This window comes from Sinocyclocheilus rhinocerous, unplaced genomic scaffold (genome assembly GCF_001515625.1).
Source record: "Sinocyclocheilus rhinocerous isolate Xijiao unplaced genomic scaffold, SAMN03320098_v1.1 scaffold2065, whole genome shotgun sequence".
NCBI classification, from domain to species: Eukaryota; Metazoa; Chordata; class Actinopteri; order Cypriniformes; family Cyprinidae; genus Sinocyclocheilus; species Sinocyclocheilus rhinocerous.
The window spans coordinates 299,293-309,348 of NW_015639526.1; the positions used below are offsets into that span (position 1 = coordinate 299,293).

Sequence of the window (10,056 nt, forward strand, 5' to 3'; positions counted from 1 at the left end):
CCAACAATATAAATATTATTATTAATAATAATTATTAAAACATTAACATAATTTAAACATTGTTATTATTATTATTATTGTTGTTGTGTTTCAGATGCTTTAGAAACAGTTTGCATTAACGAGAGGAAAGTTTATTTAATTCTAAATACAGTGGAAATCGCTGCTAATCCGTTTAATCTCTTGTGTCAAACAGGATTAGAGAAAGGATTAGATATAAAGGCAGATTAAATGAATACATCAATGACAATAATTGGGCTACTTAACAAGGTAATATGGGCTTGACAGTAGGTGCACCAAACCTCTTGAACCGCCAATGTTTCAGGAGACATGATTTTGACTTGGCTTCTCTGAAAGACACTTCGTGGGCCATTTAAAAAAATCTATTTTCAGCAACAAATAGCCAACAATTGTTGAAACAAAAGCCGCGCGATGTGAGTGGCATTGGTCCTCGCGTGTTGGGTAATGTAAAACGATAAAAGGCACCACACTTTGTCGACGCGCCTGTCAAGTGGCTTTCATTGTTTCCACACTTTACATTTATTGACCTGGTATTCAAAAAGGCTGACTGGTAGACAACTATTGACTACAGGAGCTTTGCGTTTTCACGGCCTCTTTGAAGGGTCATAGATGTTAGGAGCGCAAGCTGCAGAACACTGGGGTTCCCTGGGAATCCAGCCACATGCGCCAGAGCAACAGGAGCAGCAACAGCGCACCGAGCGCTCGTTCTCCAGCTTGCCAGACAAATTAGAACGGCAGTCGTGGGGTGTGGAGGGATTCCTGCATTCACAGGGATGAACAAATAAAGCGTTCTTTCTTAAGTGTCACATCACACTGGGACGCATTGTCCCTTAATGTGTTAAGAAAGGCAATGGTTTATTCTTCATTAGCCTATCAGCAGAAACCCGGACTCAGCATCTCAATGTAGCCTATATCTACTGTATCAACAGATCTTTGCCGTGTATCACTGCATTAGTTTTATTCCAATATCTCTTCATTATTCATCCTGCGAAATAGTGAACTACAAAGAAGTCTTACATCTCAACAACCACCGACGAGTTTAAAAATTCAAACTTGAATAATAAAAATTAAGAATATTTTCCTAAAATGTAGGCTATAGGCCTTCATCGTGAAACAAAGTCCTGACTCCTTAGTCCTACATAGTGGCAAGTAAAAAAAAAAAAGTTTCACAAACCAGCAAGCAAATTGTTTACTTTTAAGCAGAACGAATGGGAGCTGTCAGGTACAAAGGTGCTGCAGGTCCAAATTTCGCAACATTTCTATAGTTCGTCAACCACACACAAAACAGTGCTAAAATCTTGACAAAATATGAACACTGATATGAAACAGACCTATTATAATGAGGCGAAAATTAAATACAATTATTACTAGGTAGCCTACAAATGTATTCCCTGTAAAATTTGGTCCATGACGAATTACAACCTAGTTGATGGTTTTATTCTGTGCGACCAAACAAAACACCCAAACTGTTTAATTGTAGAAAAGTAAACAAAATGCCTTCAAAATGAGATATTTTTATTACCATTTAAAACTAACAGACATTGCAATATGCACAACAGAACATCTGACAAATTTGATAATGCATAAACAACCGCGGAGGTGTGATATTTCAAGCCAATGAATAAACACCAAAAGGGCCAAATGTTGTATGCTACTTAATATTAGTCATATGCGACAGGTGATTTATACGCCAAAAATACAGCAAAGTTTCACCGCGCACGGCCTTTGACGTCAACAATATATGGCCAAGATTTACCAAACGTCCAATGTCCAAACTATGCATGGTTTTATATTTATTTACAATTTATTACCAGCATTAGAAATAGTTTTGGTCGTGACCCTCCAACTGAGAATCACTGACTGAAAGACTGATTTTTTTGTTTATTTTTTAATTCTCAAATATACAATTCCCTACGGTGATAAAGTGCGTTCATATTAATTAGTCCAAGCTCTTTTTACGATTTGACCTAGGCTATGAACATAATTAACTAAAAGAGGAAAAGACAAATATCAGTATTCATATGCAATTTAATTAATTCAAGAAAGCTATATTTATTATTTGCAAAAACGACAACACAAGGCCGTTTAAGCCATCAAGAGTGCCAAACGTGCCTTTTTACTTGGTTTACACTTAACATGAAAGCGCATAATATTCAAGTCGCAGTCAGTTCTACAAGTAGCCTATTGAAATGTTGCCTTTGTGTCAAGCAACTTTATTTTACGTTTTTTTTTTTTTTGCACTAAGGCCGCATTCGTGCGATTCCTGGCAGTGACAAGGAGATGGTGACCCATGCAGTGTTGTCAGAAATATTTGATCTTTTCATTTTTCAATTTGCGGCTTTCTTGCACGTGACTGAATGAGCCCTAGAACAAGATTTTCATTCAGACACTGGTTACTTAATGATACTTTTGGGAAACAGTCAACAATTCCGAGATGATTCATGCAATCGTTTTCAATAGGGGTCCTAATTATGTTTAATTATCAAATAAAAGCTAATTTACACAATAGCTTAGCATAGTCAGTATAGATGTGCTGTCGGCTACTGTATGTTGGGGGCGTTGCAAGGTGCATAAGAGCAACAAGTGCTTTGTTGCTGGATCCTCAGTGACGCCTATTGGAAGATAATAGCACTGTCGTATTAGCCTACATCTCAAGAACTAAGTGGAATTGCATCACAATTTGACATTACATTGCAAATTGTATGTGAATTGTATATGGCCTGATCACATAGGCCTACAGAATTCATAACACCGGTTTCCTCAGTAAGCCGCATAAAGCTATCATTCTTGTTTGTTGCGATATGAGTTATGCACAGACGATTTGAGGAATAATGAGGAATATTAGCTTTGCAAGCACCCTTCTTCCTCCACGCAATCCATCCAGCAATAAAGTTGCTTACCTAGTCTGACTTACCTGTAAAGAATCCCACTAGTTCTCTTAAAACCCCCCATCTCATGAATATGATGCCATTGTTTATGTTGTACCGCCTGCGTCTTAGTAGGCCTACTTCTGAAATCCGTAGCCTACCATTGGCCTAGTATTTTCTTTCGTTACAGCGCCTCCTTTTGTTCTAACTAGGTATTTGCCGCTAAACAACAACACAAGTGTGAATTCGAGTGAATTGGGACATTTTTCCCCCAGTCTTCTCAATGGCAAAAGCGTCCCATTTGACCTGAATTCACTCCAAGGTAGTCCCGCTAAAAACTAGGCCTATAAATGTTATATATTAAAAAAAGAGCTTACATTCCACTGAGCAATATCCACAGGGCCGCTGCTGGCCAAATGGGTGCCCTAAGCAGAATAGCATTGTTGTGAAAACAAAAAAAACCTATATAAAGGTTCAAAATAGAACTTTAATAAAATATAAAAGTAAATAAATAAATAAATAAATAATTTGAATTAAATGTTTGGTCAATATTAAACAAGGATTTGATCGTCCTGTAAGTGTAACAACAGTAATTATCAGGCCTTTGGTGCCCCAGGCATTTGTAATAATGCAAATTGTCTATTTTGTATTACATTATTTAACAGTGTTATTCAATGAAACCACATGATTATTATTAATTAACCAATCTTTATTGCCTCATTGTTTTTATATAATACATTTTAAGTCATGAAAACTAGAATATTAAGTCAGATGCGTTGTTGTTGTTGGTGGTGAATTTATTATCGACATTAAAACACGTTACTGAAGTCAACAGTTAAAAAAGTTTCACAGGATTATGACTATGAACGTAGTTACCTGAAAGTAATGCACGGGCTTCATCTTGGGATTTTTTTTATTTTTCTTTTCTCTGCGCCGGACTGCGCTGATGTCTTTTCCCTGATATAGTCTAGTTGTCCATTAATTATGATGATAATTTATATTCAGCCGCAAACATGAGGTGAGAGCGAGCGCGGGCGCGGGCGCAGATGCGGGGCTCGTCACTTGTGCTTATACTGCCTATACTGTGTTCATCATAAAATGCATTTTTTATAATTATATATATATATAACACGTACAGTCATAGCCAAAAATATCGGCACCCTTGGTAAATATGATCAAAGAAGGCAGTGAAAATTAATCTGCATTGTTAATCCTTTTGATCTTTTATTAAAAAAATTCACAAAAATCTAACCTTTCATTGGATAATAAGAATTTAAAATGGGGGGAAATATCATATGAAATAAATGTTTTGTGCCCAGTGACCCATTTTTGTGTTGTTTTTAAGGTCTGTTTTTGGATTATTGTACGGTTGGAAGATCCAAACATGGCCCATTCGTGTATTTGAGAAAAACATTTATTTCATAATGATATTTCCCCCCATTTTAAATTCGTATCCAATGAAAGGTTAGATTTTTGTGATTCTTTCAAATAAAAGATCAAAAGGATTAACAATGCAGATTAATTTTCACAGCCTTCTTTGATCATATTTACCAAGGATGCCGATATTTTTGTCCATGACTGTATGTTAATGTTTAGATTTTTATTTATGTATATGTATATGTTAATATTAATATAGAACCCAGTGTTTCTTACATCACTAAGGTTTTAAATTCATAATGATATCTAATAAATATCTTCCCATCATGACAATATTGCAAAAAATAAACCGTTTTGTATGCATATTGTTTGTGTATTTTGTAATACATGTCAAGACAAATAAAGTTTCAAGAATTTATTCTTTGTTCATCGTATGTATGCACATATAATGTTTATACATACAGTACAACATATTCACAATATGAGGGTGGCATGACAGATCACTAAACAGAATCAAAACCGTATAAAATAAACCCTAAATAGATAAGACAAATAAATAAGTACATAAATAAATAAATAATAGTATAAATCAGATATATATATCTATAGGACTCATATTGTGTCTGCATGCTTACAGGAACATCCTCATCATTGTTTTCTTGTACAAACAATATAGACTAAAATAAGAACAAGGGGCTTTGATACTGTACACGAGTTCATGAGGCTACTTGACTTCAACCAACAGAAAAAAAATTCAAAGATTGTGTTAACCAATAAAATCAGGAAGCACTTTTATAGACTCTCTCTCACACACACACACACACACACCTATTTACCATAAAGACACATACATTCTTTAAAACACAATCAGACTCACACCTGTGTGCACTGAACACGCAAACACGCTCACAAAAACACAGGTAAAACATCACCACTGGGAGACCCTGAATTTGCTGCACTCACTTCACCTCTGTCTTTTCCTGAGAGTTTAACGCTAGTTTAGCTCACCTGACACGACCGATCAGGCAGAGTCATACGGTCCTCTCAGAGTCACAACCCTTTTGAGTACAAAGCTTACAAAAAACTTCCCCATGCCCCAACACAGTATTAAAACACATTAAATTAAGTCACTGAAATTGCTACTGGAAAGACATAATCTCGCGAACAATGATGAAAAGCTTGCATTTTATTAAAACTCCCCTTCTAGTGTCACTTTTTTGCAGTCGTCTCATTGAAGTACCTCGACTTGTCTACATAAAAACCCACAGAAGGCCCCAAATCTATGTTAGAAAAATGATTAGTTAGTTTATTTGTATTTTATACACTAAAGAATATAATAATGTGCCTAAATGTCCCACGTATGACGTATAAAGAGGATTTAAAATAAGAAGAACTGTTCAAGAGTGGCCATTGATAAGCGTTCACAATAGCAAGCATCAGAATGGCAAGAAACCGAAATGGCTACAGAATAGTGAAGGCATTTTTTCATTAGCAGTGAATCAGTTTTACAGAATCTCTACATCAAAATATAAAAAGTAATATTAGAATTTCTTATGAGTATTGCTTTTAGCTTAAAATACCCTGTTATGTGGTCATCATTTTCCAATTGTGCGACAAAAAAAAAAAAAGGGGGCAGGGATAGAAGCGGGAAAGAACTGCTAGCTCTTCTGAGAAAACAGAAATGCTAAAAGACAACAGGATACAGTATTTCCTAGAGGGACTGAGAGAGAGAGTGTTTATCTACTTCACATGGCTAGGAACATAATTCACTATGATCACATCTCTTCAGATCATCAGATTAAGACAGTGTGTGAAAGAGAAAGACAGATGGAACGACTGGAGAAGTAAAACATTAAACCTGTTATAACATTCCTTCATCTCTTAAGGAAAAAGGTACAGACAGATTATATTACAAACACCCAGCCTGTTCCACTCAGAGTGAATGCGCTTATGTTTATTATTTGTGATAAGTCTGTGTAGAACTGTTAAATGATAAAGTATATACGCGTGTATATGCTCATATTTATCTACACGGTGAATGAGAGAGGTTGTTATGCACGTGTGCATGTGTAACCATGTCTATTATGTGTTTACAAACAAACTGTATGTAATCACACATGCATAAAAATGAAAAAGAGTATATATAAAGTGGCTGAGCTCCAAATAGTGCGTGTGAATGATCTAGTCATAGATCTTATTCAGGGTAGAAATATTTAATTTGACACAAATAAAAGCGTGGCTGTGAGGGACAGTTCTGCTGTATATCCAGCAGTATATAATCACACACTGTAAAAGTCATATTCTTGATGAGATGAGAATTTTTGTCATATTTTCTAGTAAAACTATATAGAAATCTTTGAAACAAGATTAACTGAGAAGCAAGACTGCATAAGACATAATGTATCTTTAATACTAGTATACTTTGTGTAAAAGCACTGGCATATTCTTTCACTTTTTCACCAGATTTTAAGTGTAAACATCTTTAAAACAAGTGAAAAAATTAGCCAGTGTTCAAGGACAAATAAGCTTGGGGCCAGTTATTTTTTATTTTTTCTGAAAGAAATTAATATTTTTATTCAGCAAGGATGCCTTAAATTGATCCAAAGTTAGAGTTAAGTCATCTGTAGCGTTACAAAAGACTCAATTTCAAATAAATTCTGCTTTTGTAACTTTCGATTTGCCTAAGAATTCTTCAAAAATTCTTCCCCATTTTTTCTTGGGGAGCAAATCAGCATATTAGAATGATTTCTGAAGGATCATGTGACACTGAAGACTGGAATAATGACTGCTGAAAATTCAGCGCTGCCATCACAGAAATAAATGAATTTTAAAATATATTAAATTAGAAAGCAGTTATTTTAAATTGTAATAATATTTCACAATATTACTGTTTTAATTGTATTTTTGATCAAACAAATGCAGCCTTGGTGAGCATAAGAGATCGGTAGTATATATTCAAGACAAACTATGAAAACAATTCTTAATATTTTATGCAGTGCTGCTTCTCAAAAAAAAAAAATCTGAATATTCATACTGAAAAAAGTACAAAACTAAAGTCCCTCGATCATTTCCGCCACAGGACGTTCAGGACGTACTGATTTTCAGAAACCCTGAAATAGTTTTTCCAAAAAAACAGCCTCGTTTTCATTTGTGTAAAATTAAACAAGTCATTTGTCCTGAAGTCTTAAGGGTCATATAAATATGATGTAGATCTATCTTGGATGTCATTTGTTTTAGTAATGAAAGGTCAAATTACTACTACTGTGCTATCATGGTGCTGGTGTATGTCGCTCCTAATATACAGTGATCTTAGCATCAGGCAAATATAGATCTGTGTGATGTGTTGTGCTCACGGTGGATTTCTGCACTTGGGCGTTCATGTGTGAGTGTGTTTTGGCATTTGGCAGTTTCATAATCTGGTCTGGGCCTCAGGTATATAGATCTCGATGCTGTCTGCGCTCTCTGTGGCCGAGTTCTGCCGTACCGAAGCGGCTCGTTTGGCCGCCATCAAACGCTTGCGTGCCTCCTGACGCTGCTTCTCTGTGCTTTCCAGTGAGCGATCTCTGGCCAGTGGAGGGTGGCCTTTCGGGGGTTTCTTTGGCACTGGGGGAGGCAGCCTTCTCTCCTGAACAGGGACGACAAACAGTCAGTTAGCCGCCACGGCGGGCAGAAAAAGACGAGCCGAAACAGCAATATGGCACACCTGCACACAGACAGCGCTAAGGCCAGCCGCGGCTAGCGTTACGGAGCGGTGCTAACGCTTCCGCGGCCGACTGCGTGCGGTAAGAGAGCGGCCCGGCGGGGGTGAGAGGTTGGGGGCCGCTGCCCCCATGGTGCGTGCCGGATGGAATGACTTCTGAAAACAGCTCACTGTCAAACAAACAAACAAACAAAGCAAACATGAAGAGGATGTCAGGAAATTAAGAGTGAATGAAACATTCACAGTCACATTAGACCAACAGACTCACATGAGCCGCAGGGACAACAGCAACACGTCAAATATATTGAATAATATTGTGGATTTTGGAGGATTGTTATTGCCAGTGCCCACACTTGAATGCTTAATATCACACTACAGAAGCAACAGACCATGCACATGAATGAAAAAACAAAACAAAAACGCAACGTTGCCCTGCGATCAGTCAGCTAGCATGTCTGCATTCTTATTCTTCTTCTGTCAATGACTCTGTACTGATTCTGCAAGTTTGTTGTACCTTTCTCTCAGGGGGGTCGAGGGGTCTCCAGTTGTTGGCTTTGAGCTGGTGAAGCTCATCGAACTTTAAGCTGATATTCTCAATGGAAAGTTGAAGCATGTCCCAGAACCCTGCGAGATCTTGAGCCACTGGCCGTGGGTGAGCGTTTGGGTTCTGTTAAGCCAAGAGAAGGAACAAAAGTGGAACTATAAGAATTAGCTGTGCTGTCTAAACATCTGATAGGCCTCGATGGATCTGTTTTCTCTGGAGCTGGTGTGTCCATCCTGGTATTGTGCTTGCAAAGGTGCAAAGGAACCCACAGTTCCATTAGTTTCCAAAGATTCACAGCCTTGAAGATACACTACTGTTCAAAAGCTTGGGGTTGCTTGTATTTTACTAAAAATGCAGTAATAAAGTTATGTTGTGAAATATTACAATTTAAAATAAGTTTTTCTATTTTTGTTAATATATATATTTAAAGTGTAATTTATTTATGTAATTACAAAGGTGAATTTGTAGCAGTCAGTCTTTTTTGATAAATTTGATAAATAGAAAGTTCAATAGAACAGCATTTTTTAAAAATAGAAATCTATTGTATCATTATAAATGTCTTGACTGTCACTTTTGATCAATTTAATGCATCCTTGCTGAATAAAAGTATTAATTTCTTTAAAGAGAAAACTCTTACTGACCCCAAAGTTCTGAACCACAGTCAAGTCACCTATATTTCTATAGCACTTTTTTTTTTACAATACCGACTGTTTCAAAGCAGATTCACAGTAATAAACAGGAAAATAGCAGAATCACTTCCTCATGCTGTAAAGCAGCACTAAAAAGACAATAGCATAATTACTTAGCTCAAGTTGCTTCAGTTGAGTTCAATAACAGTGTAAAGTTAATCAATTTCAAAACAGCTATAAACAGTTGTAAACAGTGTCTTACTCACCTCAAGTCAGTTCAATGCTGCTTCAATTGACAGTATAAGTTGATTCGGTCAAATAAACGTTTACTATATCATTCCTACTAGTACTCACCAGATTTTCCTCACACAATTCCCTGAACTGCTGAAACTTCTGGGACATAAGCAGCTGTGCGCTTCCCACTGCACTGCGGATCTTTCCCAGGACTGAACATCACACACAAAAACGAAACAGGTGAGCATCAGAAACACGCGTAACAGCCCAAGAGCAATAGAAAAGTAGAATTCTGCTCCTTCTGAGACTTGAAAACAAAAAAAACTATTAAGCTCTATTATGATTATTACAATCAGGAGAGCCTACAGATATAGGTTTGATGTCACGAAAACACTGTGAGGACCAGGACGCAGAGGTGTAAAGTATTTGAGTAAATGTAACTAATTACTGTACTTGAGTATCTTTTTGGATACTTTGTAGTTGTACTGAGTATTAAAGATATTAGCAACTTTTACTCTCTACTTCACTACATTATTTAATGAGTATCTGTACTCTTTACTCCACTACATTTGAAATGAGTGTTGCAGTTACACATTACATTTTGCATGCACCTAGCTTTTTCTGCAGCAGTTTATTTCTGCTACAAAAGACGTGATACTGCCTATTACAGGTCACTGAAAGTACTGC

General features: G+C 36.6%; 1 protein-coding gene across 1 annotated transcript in view; it reads right to left on the minus strand.

Moving 5' to 3' along the window:
- Window positions 1–7,172: 7,172 nt before the first annotated feature.
- Window positions 7,173–10,056, minus strand: part of dlgap1a (discs, large (Drosophila) homolog-associated protein 1a) — a 96,076-nt gene continuing 93,192 nt past the window's right edge. The window contains exons 10-12 of the mRNA XM_016567069.1: window positions 9,490–9,581; window positions 8,477–8,629; window positions 7,173–7,887 (exon numbers count right to left, since the gene is read on the minus strand). Coding sequence (XP_016422555.1) covers window positions 7,672–7,887; window positions 8,477–8,629; window positions 9,490–9,581 — 461 coding nt within the window. The 3' untranslated portion in view covers window positions 7,173–7,671. The remainder of the gene's footprint in view (window positions 7,888–8,476; window positions 8,630–9,489; window positions 9,582–10,056) is intronic.